Here is a 17,007-nt window from a genome sequence, read left to right as displayed (position 1 = left end):
AGAGAGGGCCGCCCACTAAAACTCACGGACCAGGCAAGGAAGGCATTAATCAGAGAGGCAACAAAGAGACCAAAGATAACCCTGAAGGAGCTGCAAAGCTCCACAGCGGAGATTGGAGTATCTGTCCATAGGACCACATTAAGCCGTACACTCCACAGAGCTGGGTTTTACGGAAGAGTGCCCAGAAAAAAAGCCATTGCTTAAAGAAAAAAATAAGTAAACACGTTTGGTGTGGGAGACTCCCCAAACATATGGAAGAAGGTACTCTGGACAGATGAGACTAAAATTGAGCTTTTTGGCCATCATGGAAAACGCTATGTCTGGCGCAAACCCAACACCTCTCATCACCCCGAGAACACCATCCCCACAGTGAAGCATGGTGTTGGCAGCATCATGCTGTGGGGATGTTTTTCATCGGCAGGGACTGGGAAACTGGTCAGAATTGAAGGAATGATGGATGGTGCTAAATACAATGAAATTCTTGAGGGAAACCTGAGATTTGAGACTGGGACGGAGGTTCACCTTCCAGCAGGACAATGACCCTAAGCATAATGCTAAAGCAACACTCGAGTGGTTTAAGGGGAAACATTTAAATGTCTTGGAATGGCCTAGTCAAAGCCCAGACCTCAATCCAATTGAGAATCTGTGGTATGACTTAAAGATTGCTGTACACCAGCGGAACCCATCCAACTTGAAGGAGCTGGAGCAATTTTGCCTTGAAGAATGGGCAAAAATCCCAGTGGCTAGATGTGCCAAGCTTATAGAGACATACCCCAAGAGACTTGCAGCTGTAATTGCTGCAAAAGGTGGCTCTACAAAGTATTGACTTTGGGGGGTGAATAGTTATGCACGCTCAAATTCTGTTTTTTTTGCCTTATTTCTTGTTTGTTTCACAATAAAAATTTTGAAAAAATTGCATCTTCAAAGTAGTAGACATGTTATGTAAATCAAATGATACACACCCCCAAAAAAATCCATTTTAATTCCAGGTTGTAAGGCAACAAAATAGGAAAAATGCCAAAGGGGGTGAATACTTTCGCAATCCCCTTGTAAAGGCGTGGATGAGTCGCTCAGCTGCAGGCTGTAACAGCATAGGTCATAACCAGGCAATGTTCCGCAGATGGAAAAATACAACTTTGGTCACACTTTTGATGTTGGCCTCAAACGAGAACTGACTGTCAAATATCCCACCCAGGTTGAGAACCTCCCTGGAGGGGAGCACCGTGACACCTGTAGCTGCTGTTGTTGTTACTTATGGAGCCAGTGCCAATCAGCACCACCTGTGTCTGCAGTTTAACTGCAGGAAACTCAACTGCATTTGATGTCCTGCAGGCAGCTGACCAGGAGTGCAGTGGCATTGTCAGTGTCAGTGTTTGTGGAGACATACAGCTGAGTGTCATTAGCGTTAAAAGTGAATGCTCAGTCTTTGTAGATACAAGACAGTAGAGGCCCTAGGACCAAGCCTTGAGGGATCCCCAGGTGGACCACCACCAGGGGAATTGGCTGCCATTTTTGGACACAACCATAGGTGATGCTGATCCAGGTTCTACAACCCAATGGTGCGGTGTCCAAATTACGACAGCATCAGAATCACTAGGAGTTGGTGAACGAGGCTGTCCTAATTAGCACACCGTACATTGTGAGGTTTGTGATGCAGCTGCAGGACAGGTTCTTACCAGGAAAGTGGCGATGGCCACTCCTATGATGAATCCAGCGATGACGTCAGACCAGTGGTTCCGGTACTCGGCCACTCTGTTGAGTCCCGTGAGGAAGGCCAGACACATCAGACCCAGGGACAGCACAGGTTTGGCTAGCCGCGTCCCTTCGGCTTCCACTGTACACGTGATGTAACTCTAGAAGATAGTAATGAACATACTGTTATCTCCTCACATCCCTGTTGATCTCATCTATTAAGTTAGTAAGAAAATAAATACAAATGTCATCTTCATTGTACTCAGAGGAAAAGGCATTGGTGTCATATTTTAGAGTAAATAGACCACAGACAACATAGTCCCTCTTCAGAATGCCAATACTATATTGAGTGGTACATCCCACTGGGCACACCACGTCATTTCAACGTGGATAATTGGTTAATATTTGGTTGAGACGTTGATCAATGAGATTACAACCTATACAGTACATTCGGAAAGTATTCAGACCCCTTGACTTTTTCCACATTTTGTTACGTTACAGCCTTATTCTAAAATGGATTAAATAAAAAAATGTCCCTCATCAATCTACACACAATATCCCGTAATGACAAAGCAAAAAATAAAAATACAAGGAAATATCACATTTGCATAAGAATTCAGACTGTTTACTCAGTACTTTGTTGAAGCACCTTTGGCAGCGATTACAGCATAGAGTCTTCTTGGGTATGACGCTACAAGCTTGGCACACCTGTATTTGGGGAGTTTCTCCCATTCTTTTCTACAGATCCTCTCAAGCTCTGTCAGGTTGGATGGGGAGCGTCGCTGCACAGCTATTTTCAGGTCACTCAAGGACATTCAGAGACTTGTCCCGAAGCCACTCCTGCGTTGTCTTGGTTGTGTACTTAGGGTTGTTTTCCTGTTGGAAGGTGAACCTTCGCCCCAGTCTGAGGTCCTGAGCGTTCTGGAGCAGGTTTTCGTCAAGGATCACTCTGTACTTTGCTCCGTTCATCTTTCCCTCGATCCTGACTAGTCTCCCAGTCCCTGCCGCTGAAAAACATCCCCACAGCATGATGCTGCCACCACCATGCTTCACCGTAGGGATGGTGCTAGGTTTCGTCCAGACGCGACACTTGGCATTCAGGCCAAAGAGTTCAATCTTGGTTTCATCAGACCAGAGAATCCTTTGGTACCCTTCCCCAGATCTGTGCCTCGACACAATCCTGTCTCGGAGCTCTATGGACAATTCCTTTGACCTCATGGCTTGGTTTTTGCTCTGACATGCACTGTCAACTGTGGGACCTTATGTAGACAGGTGTGTGCCTTTCCAAATCATGTCCAATCAATTGAATTTACCACAGGTGGACTCCAATCAAGTTGTAGAAGCATCTCAAGGATGATCAATGGAAACAGGATGCACCTGAGCTCAATTTCGAGTGTCATAGCAAAGGGTCTGAATACTTACGTAAATAAGGTATTTCTAAAAACCTGTTTTCACTTTGTCATTATGGGGTATTGCGTGTAGACTGATGAGGATTTTTATTTATTTAATCCATTTTATAATAAGGCTGTAACGTAACAAAATGTGGAAAAAGTCAAAGGGGTCTGAATACTTTCCGAATGCACTTTATTCACTCACTCAAAAAGACAGCCAAAATGTAGTTGAATTTCCCATGTGCTATAACTATGCTTTCAACCATCTAAAAGCAGAACCAAATTCCAATGGAAAAACAATGTCTGATTTTTGGTTTAGTTGTCACCCTCATGTCACTGAGCTTTCAGCCATTTAAAAGCAAAGTTCAAATAGGAATAAAATATCAGATATGTTGTTTAATTATACGACAGATGAATATAATATCACTGTGCTTCATCTAATAGCACAACCAAATGACCTGGATTGCAGTTGAGATTACATTAAAAGTACATGGTGAAAATCATCAATGCCGTTCGAGATTCTGTGCAGATTATTACAGCGATCTCCACAGACCTGCTACGACATTATGCATGCTATCTTGAAAACACGCGCACTTCACATGATTACATAAGAATACATGTATAGTTACAGTAATCTCAAAATGTGGCCATGGCTGTGTTACTCATTTTAAGGTCAAGGGAGATATAGTACATCTGAGACATTCTTCAACTTGTATTTTTGCTCGAGTTGGAGATGTGAATCCATCATATAATATGTTCACTTGTATATAAGTCAATAAGCTACTTATTGTATTTCAAAAGTGATGTTGAATTGTGTTTGGTTGTCAAGGCAACCAAATATCAACATTTCAAAAGAAGATTTATCTTCCGCTTGGATAGTTCCATCTGTGCCACTTACTTAGTCTGACTTTTAATTCCAGTTTGTCTACAAATTAATAATTGATATGTTTGATTCATGTCTCCATTTCAACCATCAAAGTTAAAGAATAGGACTAAATCAAATCAAACTTTTAAATGCACTTTAAATAAAGTTTAATTTGATTTAGTCCTATTCTATAATTTCGATATTTGGTTGAGATGGAGACATGAATGCAACATTTAAATGATTCATCTCCAGTAGGAGGTGTTGTAGAAAGATCAACTCTCCAGTAGAAGGTGATACCAAGTCTATTGTATTTTTTTCTGATATTGGATATTACGTTGAAGATCTGACGTTGTTTTAAAGGTACAAATTCAACATATTGTATACAAGGTTTGTCTACACTATATACAAAAGTATGTGGACACCCCTTCAAATTTGTGGATTCAGCCTCAAACTGCCTCTGGAAGCAATGTCAGCACGATAACTGTTTGTCGGGAGCTTCATGAAATGGGTTTCCATGGCCGAGCAGCCGCACACAAGCATAAGATTACCATGCGCAATGCCAAGCGTCGGCTGGAGTGGTGTAAAGCTCACCGCCATTGGACTCTGGAGGAGTGGAAACGCATCCTCTGCAGTGATGAATCATCTGGCAGTCCGACGGACTAATCTGGGTTTGGCGGATGCCACGAGAACACTACCTGCCCGAATGCATCGTGCCAACTATAAGGTTTGGTGGAGGAGGAATAATGGTCTGGGGCTGATTTTCATGGTTTGGGCTAGGCCCCTTAGTTCCAGTGAAGGGAAATCCTAATGCTACAGCATACAATGACATTTTCTAGACGATTCTGTGCTTCCAAATTTGTGGCAAAAGTTTGTGGAAGGCCCTTTCCTGTTTCAGCATGACAATGACCGCGTGCACAAAGCGAGGTCCATACAGAAATGGTTTGTCGAGATCGATGTGGAAGAACTTGACTGGCCTGCACAGAGCCCTGAATTGGAACGCCGACTGCGAGCCAGGCCTAGTTGCCCAACATCAGTGCCCGACCTCACTAATGCTCTTGTGGCTGAATGGAAGCAAGTCCCCGCAGCAATGTTCCAACATCTAGTGGAAAGCCTTCCCAGAAGAGTTGAGGCTGTTATAGCAGCAAAGGGTGGGACCAACTCCATATTAACGCCCATGATGTTGGAATGAGATGTTCGACGAGCAGGTGTCCAAATACTTTTGTCCATGTAGTGTATGTTGAAATATGATTACCATGATGACATAATCCTGCGGTTGAAATGTTACCCTCAAAACAACAGTTTACGACACAATACGTTGACAGATTACGTTGAAACAACGTTGATTCAACCAGTTTGTGCCCGGAGGGAGGGCTGCATGGAGCTGGGTCTCTATTCCTCATGTGTAGGGCTGTTGGTGGATGGGTTCTCTAACTAACTGTCACCGCTCTGTTCCCCTGCTCTGCCTGAGAGGGAGAGACACAGAGTGAGAGATTGACGTGTGGGGGTGGGGGTGGGGGTGGGGGTGAGAGAGAGAGAGAGAGAGAGAGAGAGAGAGAGAGAGAGAGAGAGAGAGAGAGAGAGAGAGAGAGAGAGAGAGAGAGAGAGAGAGAGAGAGAGAGAGAGAGAGAGAGAGAGAGAGAGAGAGAGAGAGAGAGAGAGAGAGAGAGAGAGAGAGAGAGAGAGAGAGAGAGAGAGAGAGAGAGTGTATTCCCTCAAGGATCAGGGTGATAATCTCTCTCTCAGTCTCTCAATTCAATTCATTTCAATTTAAGGGCTTTATTGGCATGGGAATCATATGTTAACATTGCCAAAGCAAGTGAAGTAGATAGTAAACATAAGTGAAATAAACAATAAATATTAACAGTAAACATTACACTCAGAAGTTTCAAAAGAATAAAGACATTTCAAATGTCATATTTTATATATATATACAGTGTTGTAACAATGTGCAAATAGTTAAAGTACAAATGGGAAAATAAATAAACATAAATATGGGTGGTATTTACAATGGTGTTTGTTCTTCACTGGTTGCCCTTTTCTTGTGGCAACAAATCTTGCTGCTGTGATGGCACACTGTGGTATTTCACCCAGTAGATATGGGAGTTTATCAAAAATGGGTTTGTTTTCAAATTCTTTGTGGATCGCTGTAATCTGAGGGAAATATGTGTCTCTAATATGGTCATACATTTGGCAGGAAGTTAGGATGTGCAGCTCAGTTTCCAAATCATTTTGTGGGCAGTGTGCACATAGCCTGTCTTCTCTTGAGAGCCAGGTCTGCCTACGGCGGCCTTTCCAGCTTTCCTTAAGTTTGGGTCAGTCACAGTGATCAGGTATTCTGCCACTGTGTACTCTCTGTTTAGAACCAAATAGCATTCTAGTTTGCTCTCTTTTTTTTGTTAATTCTTTCCAATGTGTCAAGTAATTATCTTTTTGTTTTCTCATGATTTGGTTGGGTCTAATTGTGTTGTTGTTGTTGTCCTGGGGCTCTGTGGGGTCTGTTTGTGTTTGTGAACAGAGCCCCAGGACCAGCTTACTTAGGGGACTCTTCTCCAAGTTCATCTCTCTGTAGGTGATGGCTTTGTTATGAAAGGTTTGGGAATAGCTTCCTTTTAAGTGGTTGTTGGTGGTGATGGTGGTGGGGGTGATGATGGAGGTGATGGTGGAGGTGATGGTGTTGGGGGTGATGTGTGTGTGTGTGTGTGTGTGTGTGTGTGTGTGTGTGTGTGTGTGTGTGTGTGTGTGTGTGTGTGTGTGTGTGTGTGTGTGTGTGTGTGGAGGGAAACTTTATCCTACTCAGGTCAAGGGTTCACAGTCCCTCCCAGGGGCCACGGCTTATGAGTTGTCAAAAACGAATCAAACATGACCACGCTCTACCCCTCTCCAAAAACTAGCTAGCAGCAGCCTGTGATATTTTTTTATTTCTTTTTTTCCACCTTTATTTAACCAGGAAAGCCAGTTGAGAACAAGTTCTCATTTACAACTGCGACCTGGCCAAGATAAAGCAAAGCAGTGCGATAAAAACAACAACACAGAGTTATATATGGGGTAAAAAAACATAAAGTCAAAAGATACAACAGAAAATATATACAGTGGGGAGAACAAGTATTTGATACACTGCCGATTTTGCAGGTTTTCCTACTTACAAAGCATGTAGAGGTCTGTAATTTTTATCATAGGTACACTTCAACTGTGAGAGACGGAATCTAAAACAAAAATCCAGAAAATCACATTGTATGATTTTTAAGTAATTCATTTGCATTTTATTGCATGACATAAGTATTTGATCACCTACCAACCAGTAAGAATTCCGGCTCTCACAGACCGTTTAGTTTTTCTTTAAGAAGCCCTCCTGTTCTCCACTCATTACCTGTATTAACTGCACCTGTTTGAACTCGTTACCTGTATAAAAGACACCTGTCCACACACTCAATCAAACAGACTCCAACTTCTCCACAATGGCCAAGACCAGAGAGCTGTGTAAGGACATCAGGGATAACATTGTTGACCTGCACAAGGCTGGGATGGGCTACAGGACAATAGGCAAGCAGCTTGGTGAGAAGGCAACAACTGTTGGCGCAATTATTAGAAAATGGAAGAAGTTCAAGATGACGGTCAATCACCCTCGGTCTGGGGCTCCATGCAAGATCTCACCTCGTGGGGCATCAATGATCATGAGGAAGGTGAGGGATCAGCCAGAACTACACAGCAGGACCTGGTCAATGACCTGAAGAGAGCTGGGACCACAGTCTCAAAGAAAACCATTAGTAACACACTACGCTGTCATGGATTAAAATGCTGCAGCGCACGCAAGGTCCCCCTGCTCAAGCCAGCCCATGTCCAGGCCCGTCTGACGTTTGCCAATGACCATCTGGATGATCCAGAGGAGGAATGGGAGATGGTCATGTGGTCTGATGAAAAAAAAATAGAGCTTTTTGGTCTAAACTCCACTCGCCGTGTTTGGAGGAAGAAGAAGGATGAGTACAACCCCAAGAACACCATCCCAACCGTGAAGCATGGAGGTGGAAACATCATTCTTTGGGGATGCTTTTCTGCAAAGGGGACAGGACGACTGCACCGTATTGAGGGGAGGATGGATGGGGCCATGTATCGCGAGATCTTGGCCAACAACCTCCTTCCCTCAGTAAGAGCATTGAAGATGGGTCTTGGCTGGGTCTTCCAGCATGACAACGACCCGAAACACACAGCCAGGGCAACTAAGGAGTGGCTCCGTAAGAAGTATCTCAAGGTCCTGGAGTGGCCTAGCCAGTCTCCAGACCTGAACCCAATAGAAAATCTTTGGAGGGAGCTGAAAGTCCGTATTGCCCAGCGACAGCCCCGAAACCTGAAGGATCTGGAGAAGGTCTGTATGGAGGAGTGGGCCAAAATCCCTGCTGCAGTGTGTGCAAACATGGTCAAGACCTACAGGAAACGTATGATCTCTGTAATTGCAAACAAAGGTTTCTGTACCAAATATTAAGTTCTGCTTTTCTGATGTATCAAATACTTATGTCATGCAATAAAATGCAAATGAATTACTTAAAAATCATACAATGTGATTTTCTGGATTTTTGTTTTAGATTCCGTCTCTCACAGTTGAAGTGTACCTATGATAAAAATGACAGACCTCTACATGCTTTGTAAGTAGGAAAACCTGCAAAATTGGCAGTGTATCAAATACTTGTTCTCCCCACTGTATACAGTGTGTGCAAATGTAGCAAGTTATGGAGGTAAGGCAATAAATAGGCTATAGTGCAAAATAATTACAATTAGTATTAACACTGGAATGCTAGATGTGCAAGAGATTATGTGCAAATAGAGATACTGGGGTGCAAAAGAGCAAAATAAATAACAATATAGGGATGAGGTAGTTGGGTGGGCTAATTTCAGATGGGCTGTGTACAGGTGCAGTGATCGGTAAGGTGCTCTGACAACTGATGCTTAAAGTTAGTGAGGGAGATAAGAGTCTCCAGCTTCAGAGATTTTTGCAATTCGTTCCAGTCATTGGCAGCAGAGAACTGGAAGGAATGGCGGCCAAAGGAGGTGTTGGCTTTGGGGATGACCAGTGAGATATACCTACTGGAGCGCAGACTACGGGTGGGTGCTGCTATGGTGACCAATGAGCTAAGATAAGGCGGGGATTTGCCTAGCAGTGATTTATAGATGGCCTGGAGCCAGTGGGTTTGACGACGAACATGTAGTGAGGACCAGCCAACAAGAGCGTACAGGTCACAGTGGTGGGTAGTGTATGGGGCTTTGGAGACAAAACGGATGGCACTGTGATAGACTACATCCAATTTGCTGAGTAGAGTGTTGGAGACTATTTTGTAAATGACATCGCCGAAGTCAAGGATCGGTAGGATAGTCAGTTTTACGAGGGCATGTTTGGCAGCATGAGTGAAGGAGGCTTTGTTGCGAAATAGGAAGCCGATTCTAGATTTAACTTTGGATTGGAGATTCTTAATGTGAGTCTGGAAGGAGAGTTTACAGTCTAACCAGACACCTAGGTATTTGTAGTTGTCCACATACTCTAGGTCAGACCCGTCGAGAGTAGTGATTCTAGTCGGGTGGGCGGGTGCCAGCAGCGTTCGATTGAAGAGCATGCATTTAGTTTTACTAGTGTTTAAGAGCAGTTGGATGCTACTGAAGGAGTGTTGTATGGCATTGAAGCTCGTTTGGAGGTTTGTTAACACAGTGTCCAATGAAGGGCCAGATGTATACAAAATGGTGTCGTCTGCGTAGAGGTGGATCTGAGAGTCACCAGCAGCAAGAGCGACATCATTGATATACACGGAGAAAAGAGTCGGCCCAAGAATTGAACCCTGTGGCACCCCCATAGAGACTGCCAGAGGTCCAGACAACAGGCCCTCCGATTTGACACATTGAACTCTATCTGGGAAGTAGTTGGTGAACCAGGCGAGGCAGTCATTTGAGAAACCAAGGCTGTTACCAGCAGCCTGTGATAATGTTACAGCAGCCTGTGATAATATTACAGCAGCCTGTGATAATGTTACCAGCAGCCTGTGATAATGTTACCAGCAGCCTGTGATAATGTTACCAGCAGCCTGTGATAATGTTACAGCAGCCTGTGATAATGTTACCAGCAGCCTGTGATAATGTTACCAGCAGCCTGTGATAATGTTACAGCAGCCTGTGATAATGTTACAGCAGCCTGTGATAATGTTACAGCAGCCTGTGATAATATTACAGCAGCCTGTGATAATGTTACCATCAGCCTGTGATAATGTTACCATCAGCCTGTGATAATGGTACCAGCAGCCTGTGATAATGTTACCATCAGCCTGTGATAATGTTACAGCAGCATGTGATAATGTCACCAGCAGCCTGTGATAATGTATCATCCCCAATCTCCAGAGTGCTGCTTAAAAAAAATATGTATTGTCACAAACACCGGATATAGGTGCAGTGAAATGTGTTGTTTTATAGTAGTACATTTGTTTTATACTAGCATGCACCAAGCTTTGCAGTAGCATGCTAACCGCTAACAAACGATGTGTTTGAATGTTGCAAGCTAACTGGAGCTTACTGCAAATAAACAATGTGCTTTACAATAGCATGCTAACTGCTAACAAACAATGTGCTTTAAATGAGCATGCTAACCACTAACCACTAAAAAAACAATGTGCTTTACGGTAGCATGCTAATACCGCTAACTGCTACAAAACAATCTTCTTTAAGATAGCATGCTAATAACCCCTAACCGCTACAAAACAATGAATTTGTTCGTTCTACATGGTGGGATCTTTTTGTGTTGGTAAAATTAATTATGCGAGAAATTATTTATATAATAACCACAGTGGAGGCTCATAATAATGGCCGGAACAGAGCAAATGGAGCATGCAGTTTATTAGGCTATAGATTAAATCAGTTATGATAAACCTTACAGGGTGGTGAATGTGCAAGGTGATGAGCTTGATGCTCCTTTCCATTAAATCTCAAGGGTTTTATTCTGGTGATATGATGATGGATGCTTGGCTGCCATTTAACAAAAACAAATAATATCGCTCTTATCCATAATAATCTCATAATGTACAGTACCAGTCAAAAGTTTGGACACACCTACTCATTCAACGGTTTTTCTTTATTTTTACTATTTTCTACATTGTAGAATAATAGTGAAGACATCAAAACTATGAAATAACACATATGGAATCATGTAGTAACCAGAAAAGTGTTAAACAAATCAAAATATATTTTATATTTTATATTCTTCAAAGTAGCCACCCTTTGCCTTGATGACAGCTTTGCACACTATTGGTATTCTCTCAACCAGCTTCATGAGGAATGCTTTTCCAACAGTCTTGAACTTCCCATATATGCTGAGCACTTGTTGGCTGCTTTTCCTTCACTCTGCGGTTCAACTCATCCCAAACCAACTCAATTGGGTTGAGGTCGGGTGATTGTGGAGGCCAGATCATCTGATGCAGCACTCCATCACTTTCCTTATTGGTCAAATAGCCCTTACACAGCCTGTAGGTGTGTTTTGGGTCATTGTCCTGTTGAAAAACAAATGATAGTCCCACTAAGCGCAAACCAGATGGGATGGCGTATCGCTGCAGAATGCTGTGGTAGCCATGCTGGTTAAGTGTGCCTTCAAATAAAAAATCAAATGTCCTTGCCTGCCTGTCTAGCTGTCTGCATGCCTGCCTGCCTGCCTGCCTGTCTAGCTGTCTGCCTGCCTGCACCTGTCTGTCTAGCTGTCGGCCTGCCTGCCTGCACCTGCCTGTCTAACTGTCTGCCTGCCTGCACCTGCCTGTCTAGCTGTCTGCATGCCTGCCTGCCTGCCTGTCTAGCTGTCTGTCTACCTGCACCTGTCTGTCTGTCTAGCTGTCTGCCTGCACCTGCCTGCCTACCTGCCTGCCGCTCTAGCTGCCTGCCTGCCTGCACCTGCCTGCCTGTCTAGCTTTCTAGCTGTCTAGCTGTCTGACTGCCTGTCTGTCTAGCTGCCTGCCTGCACCTGCCTGCCTAGCTGTCTGCCTGCCTGCCTGCACCTGCCTGTCTAGCTGTCTGCCTACCTGCCTGCCGCTCTAGCTGCCTGCCTGCACCTTCCTGCCTGCAACTGCCTGTCTAGCTGTCTGCCTGCCTGCCTGCCTGCCTGCCTGTCTGTCTTTCTGTCTGCCTGTCTGCCTGTCTGCTCATCTGGATTCCAAACGCAGGCAGCCAGGGGAGATCAAGTCAGGCTAGTCAGGCTACTGCAGGCTAGTCAGGCTACTGCAGGCTAGTCAGGCTACTGCAGGCTAGTCAGGCTACTGCAGGCTAGTCAGGCTACTGCTGGCTAGTCAGGCTACTGCAGGCTAGTCAGGCTACTGCTGGCTAGTCAGGCTACTGCAGGCTAGTCAGGCTTCTGCAGGCTACATTTTACATTTACATTTTAGTCATTTAGCAGACGCTCTTATCCAGAGCGACTTACAGTTAGTGAATAAATTTTTTTATACTGGTCCCCCATGGGAATTGAACCCACAACCCTGGCGTCGCAAACGCCATGCTCTATCAACTGAGCTACATCCCTGCCGGCCATTCCCTCCCCTACCCTGGACAACGCTAGGCCAATTGTGCGCTGCCCATGAGTCTCCTGGTCGCGGCCGGCTGCGACAGAGCCTGGATGTGGCTAGTCAGGCTACTGCAGGCTAGTCAGGCTACTGCAGGCTAGTCAGGCTACTGCAGGCTAGTCAGGCTACTGCAGGCTAGTCAGGCTACTGCAGGCTACTGCAGGCTAGTCAGGCTACTGCAGGCTAGTCAGGCTACTGCAGGCTACTGCAGGCTAGTCCGGCTACTGCAGGCTAGTCAGGCTACTGCAGGCTACTGCAGGCTAGTCAGGCTACTGCAGGCTAGTCAGGCTACTGCAGGCTACTGCAGGCTAGTCAGGCTACTGCAGGCTACTGCAGGCTAGTCAGGCTACTGCAGGCTAGTCAGGCTACTGCAGGCTAGTCAGGCTACTGCAGGCTACTGCAGGCTAGTCAGGCTACTGCAGGCTAGTCAGGCTACTGCAGGCTAGTCAGGCTACTGCAGGCTACTGCAGGCTAGTCAGGCTACTGCAGGCTACTGCAGGCTAGTCAGGCTACTGCAGGCTAGTCAGGCTACTGCTGGCTAGTCAGGCTACTGCTGGCTAGTCAGGCTACTGCAGGCTAGTCAGGCTACTGCAGGCTAGTCAGGCTACTGCTGGCTAGTCAGGCTACTGGCTAGTCAGGCTACTGCAGGCTAGTCAGGCTTCTGCAGGCTACATTTTACATTTACATTTTAGTCATTTAGCAGACGCTCTTATCCAGAGCGAATTACAGTTAGTGAATACATTTTTTTTATACTGGTCCCCCATGGGAATTGAACCCACAACCCTGGCGTCGCAAACGCCATGCTCTATCAACTGAGCTACATCCCTGCCGGCCATTCCCTCCCCTACCCTGGACAACGCTAGGCCAATTGTGCGCTGCCCATGAGTCTCCTGGTCGCGGCTGGCTGCGACAGAGCCTGGATGTGGCTAGTCAGGCTACTGCAGGCTCAGGCTAGTCAGGCTACTGCAGGCTAGTCAGGCTACTGCAGGCTAGTCAGGCTACTGCAGGCTACTGCAGGCTAGTCAGGCTACTGCAGGCTAGTCAGGCTACTGCAGGCTACTGCAGGCTAGTCAGGCTACTGCAGGCTAGTCAGGCTGCAGGCTACTGCAGGCTAGTCAGGCTATGCAGGCTGTCAGGCTACTGCAGGCTACTGCAGGCTACTGCAGGCTACTGCAGGCTAGTCAGGCTACTGCAGGCTAGTCAGGCTACTGCAGGCTGGTCAGGCTACTGCAGGCTACTGCAGGCTAGTCAGGCTACTGCAGGCTACTGCAGGCTAGTCAGGCTACTGCAGGCTAGTCAGGCTACTGCAGGCTAGTCAGGCTACTGCAGGCTACTGCAGGCTAGTCAGGCTACTGCAGGCTACTGCAGGCTAGTCAGGCTACTGCAGGCTAGTCAGGCTACTGCAGGCTAGTCAGGCTACTGCAGGCTAGTCAGGCTACTGCAGGCTAGTCAGGCTACTGCAGGCTAGTCAGGCTACTGCAGGCTAGTCAGGCTACTGCAGGCTAGTCAGGCTACTGCTGGCTAGTCAGGCTACTGCAGGCTAGTCAGGCTACTGCAGGCTAGTCAGGCTACTGCAGGCTACTGCAGGCTAGTCAGGCTACTGCAGGCTACTGCAGGCTAGTCAGGCTACTGCAGGCTAGTCAGGCTACTGCAGGCTAGTGCAGGCTAGTCAGGCTACTGCAGGCTAGTCAGGCTACTGCAGGCTAGTGCAGGCTAGTCAGGCTACTGCAGGCTAGTCAGGTTACTGCAGGCTAGTCATGCGAGTCTACATACTACTCCAGCAGAACAGCTCAGAGACTTGGAGAAGTCCATCTATACGCATATCTACTGTTACCATATTATCTACAGTTACCATAGCTACCGTTACCATTTTATATACAGTTACCATAGCTACCGTTACCATTTTATCTACAGTTACCATATCTACCGTTACCATATTATCTACAGTTACCATAGCTACCGTTACCATTTTATCTACAGTTACCATAGCTACCGTTACCATATTATCTATAGTTACCATAGCTACCGTTACCATTTTATCTACAGTTACCATATCTACCGTTACCATATTATCTACAGTTACCATAGCTACCGTTACCATTTTATCTACAGTTACCATAGCTACCGTTACCATTTTATCTACAGTTACCATATCTACCGTTACCATATTATCTACCGTTACTAGGGCTGTTGCGGTGACCATATTACCACCACACCGGCAGTCATTAGTCATGAGTGGCGCAGTGGTCTAAGGCACTGCATCGCAGCGCTAGCTGTGCCACTAGAGATCCTGGTTCGAATCTAGGCTCTATCGTAGCCGGCCGCGACCAGGAGACCCATGGGGCGGCGCACAATTGGCCCAGTGTCGTCCAGGGTAGGGCAGGGATGTAGCTCAGTTGGTAGAGAATGGCGTTTGCAACGCCAGGGTTGTGGGTTTGATTCCCACGGGGGTCCAGTATAAATAATAATAATGTATGCACTCACTGACTGTAAATTGCTCTGGATAAGAGTGTCTGCTAAATGACTGTAAATGAACTCAGTAAAATTCCACGTGACCGTTGAGTCTCGGTAATCTCCTCTTATGCACTCAGAACATGCGTTGGTAGCACCCAACTCGCTAACGACCTTCAGGTCGCTAATGGCCAGGTACTCAGGGCTCTATTGTCCCTCTAACCATCAGCTCCTAATGGCCTGGTGCTCAGGGCTCTATTGTCCCTCTAACCATCAGGTCCTAATGGCCTGGTGCTCAGGGCTCTATTGTCCCTCTAACCATCAGGTCCCTAATGGCCTGGTACTCAGGGCTCTATTGTCCCTCTAACCATCAGGTCCTAATGGCCAGGTACTCAGGGCTCTATTGTCCCTCTAACCATCAGGTCCTAATGGCCTGGTACTCAGGGCTCTATTGTCCCTCTAACCATCAGGTCCTAATGGCCTGGTGCTCAGGGCTCTATTGTCCCTCTAACCATCAGGTCCTAATGGCCTGGTGCTCAGGGCTCTATTGTCCCTCTAACCATCAGGTCCTAATGGCCTGGTGCTCAGGGCTCTATTGTCCCTCTAACCATCAGGTCCTAATGACCAGGTACTCAGGGCTCTATTGTCCCTCTAACCATCAGGTCCTAATGGCCTGGTACTCATGGCTCTATTGTCCCTCTAACCATCAGGTCCTAATGGCCTGATACTCAGGGCTCTATTGTCCCTCTAACCATCAGGTCCTAATGGCCTGGTGCTCAGGGCTCTATTGTCCCTCTAACCATCAGGTCCTAATGGCCTGGTGCTCAGGGCTCTATTGTCCCTCTAACCATCAGGTCCTAATGGCCTGGTGCTCAGGGCTCTATTGTCCCTCTAACCATCAGGTCCTAATGGCCTGGTGCTCAGGGCTCTATTGTCCCTCTAACCATCAGGTCCTAATGGCCTGGTGCTCAGGGCTCTATTGTCCCTCTAACCATCAGGTCCTAATGGCCTGGTACTCAGGGCTCTATTGTCCCTCTAACCATCAGGTCCTAATGGCCTGGTACTCAGGGCTCTATTGTCCCTCTAACCATCAGGTCCTAATGGCCAGGTACTCAGGGCTCTATTGTCCCTCTAACCACTCTGACATCAATGCAAATCCAATCGAAAATGATTGTGCCTTTATACAATACATAGCCTACCACATGTTACACCTGGCAGAAAAACATTAAAGTAAGGGGTCTAGCCTGTACTCCAGAATTAAACAGATTGTAGTAATCGTCTTTGAATGTGGACTGTATTATTATTATGCATACTGGATGGACTGGTTACCTTATGCCGCGCTCCAAACTCTCGGCTACTCGGCAGGTAGCTTAGTGGTTAAGAGCGTTGTGCCAGTAACCGAAAGGTCGCTGGTTCTAATCCCCGAGCCGACTAGGTGAAAAATCTGTCGATGTGCCCTTGAGCAAGGCACTTAACCCTAATTGCTCCTGTAAGTCGCTCTGGATAAGAGCGTCTGCTAAATGACGTAAATGTAAATATCCATGAGTCTGGGAGAGAAGGCCTAGGCCATGCTGTTGGTTCATTGATTATGCAGGGCGGTTTACAGAGTTAACGTACAATTACAGTGAATTTGTATTTGATTTTGAATAGCCTAGTAATAGGACATTTTTTATATTTTCATAATTAATTGGGTGACATTACCTTTAGCTATACAGAATATCTCACCACCATGCGTTTCCATCTCCTCTCTCTCTCTCCTTTATTCCTTTCTAGAACGTGCTGTTAACAGTTTAATGAAATACATATGTTTAGTTACTATCAATGTTCCCGAATAGAGTTCACTTGGTTTCCCAAATTAAGCACTGGGTAGCTTCAGGAACAGGGTTGGAGAGCCCATGGCATACAGAGATTGGGCAGAATATCACCTGTCGCACAGCGAGTGGCTGCATGCTCCTAAAACAGTGGTTGATGCACGGAGTGAAATAACCAGGGTAGCATGATTGAAAAACGAACAGGCGGGAAAGCGGCCTTCATTCACTAT

General features: G+C 46.0%; 1 protein-coding gene across 2 annotated transcripts in view; it reads right to left on the bottom strand.

Moving 5' to 3' along the window:
• The window catches only part of LOC121570637 (phospholipid phosphatase-related protein type 5-like), a 94,082-nt gene that overhangs the window by 37,025 nt on the left and 40,050 nt on the right, over window positions 1-17,007 (bottom strand). For both annotated transcript variants that reach the window (XM_041882111.2, XM_041882113.2), the window contains exon 4: window positions 1,677-1,853. In XM_041882111.2, the coding sequence (XP_041738045.2) occupies window positions 1,677-1,853 (177 nt within the window). The remainder of the gene's footprint in view (window positions 1-1,676; window positions 1,854-17,007) is intronic.

The sequence above is a fragment of the Coregonus clupeaformis genome, chromosome 7, assembly GCF_020615455.1.
Source record: "Coregonus clupeaformis isolate EN_2021a chromosome 7, ASM2061545v1, whole genome shotgun sequence".
Lineage (NCBI taxonomy): Eukaryota > Metazoa > Chordata > Actinopteri > Salmoniformes > Salmonidae > Coregonus > Coregonus clupeaformis.
The sequence above is the reverse complement of the archived record's forward strand: the minus strand, read 5'-3'. Positions and strand labels throughout refer to the sequence as shown.